Genomic DNA, 510 nt, shown 5'->3' on the forward strand with positions numbered 1-510 from the left:
TTGGGTCTGCTGAGCCTCTGGTACTGGATGCTCCACCTCGGGCTGGGACTGGCGGGTCGGCAGGGGAAGAGGGAGAAAATGGTGAGCAAGAGGGTCCCCCCCTTCTCGGCACCCAGCGGGGAGAGGGGACGCGGGACACCCCCACCTGAAACACCACGACTTTGCCATCATCCGCCTGCAGGTAGAAGGTCCAGGTGGAGGAGATGAAGCTCTGGGCAGAGCTGACGATGTCGTTGCAGAAGGTGGAGACCAAATCGAACATGGAGAACGACGGCACCTTCAGCTCCGGGCTCTGCAAAGGAGCAGGGGCATCGCGTCACCGCTGTCCCCTTGTCACCCACCCACCCCGGCGGACAACATCCCACCCCGAAGATGTGGCCGGGGTTGAGCCGGGTGCTCAGATCTGGGGTTCACGCTGCTTCTCCCGGCGCTGGGGATGTGCAGGACCTGTGGTCCAGCCCCGGGAAGGTCCCCGAGCCCGGGGCTGTGGTCCCCAGGGCACTCACCCCT

At 65.1% G+C, this 510-nt stretch overlaps 1 protein-coding gene across 1 annotated transcript in view; it reads right to left on the minus strand.

Annotated features, from left to right (window-relative positions):
- TMEM59L (transmembrane protein 59-like) overlaps nt 1–510 on the minus strand; it is a gene marked incomplete at its 5' end in the record, with an annotated part of 5,553 nt that overhangs the window by 1,144 nt on the left and 3,899 nt on the right. Inside the window, 2 exons of the mRNA XM_009887867.1 lie at nt 25–48; nt 146–292. Coding sequence (XP_009886169.1) covers nt 25–48; nt 146–292 — 171 coding nt within the window. The remainder of the gene's footprint in view (nt 1–24; nt 49–145; nt 293–510) is intronic.

The sequence above is a fragment of the Charadrius vociferus genome, unplaced genomic scaffold, assembly GCF_000708025.1.
Source record: "Charadrius vociferus isolate BGI_N301 unplaced genomic scaffold, ASM70802v2 scaffold1506, whole genome shotgun sequence".
Classification (NCBI taxonomy): domain Eukaryota; kingdom Metazoa; phylum Chordata; class Aves; order Charadriiformes; family Charadriidae; genus Charadrius; species Charadrius vociferus.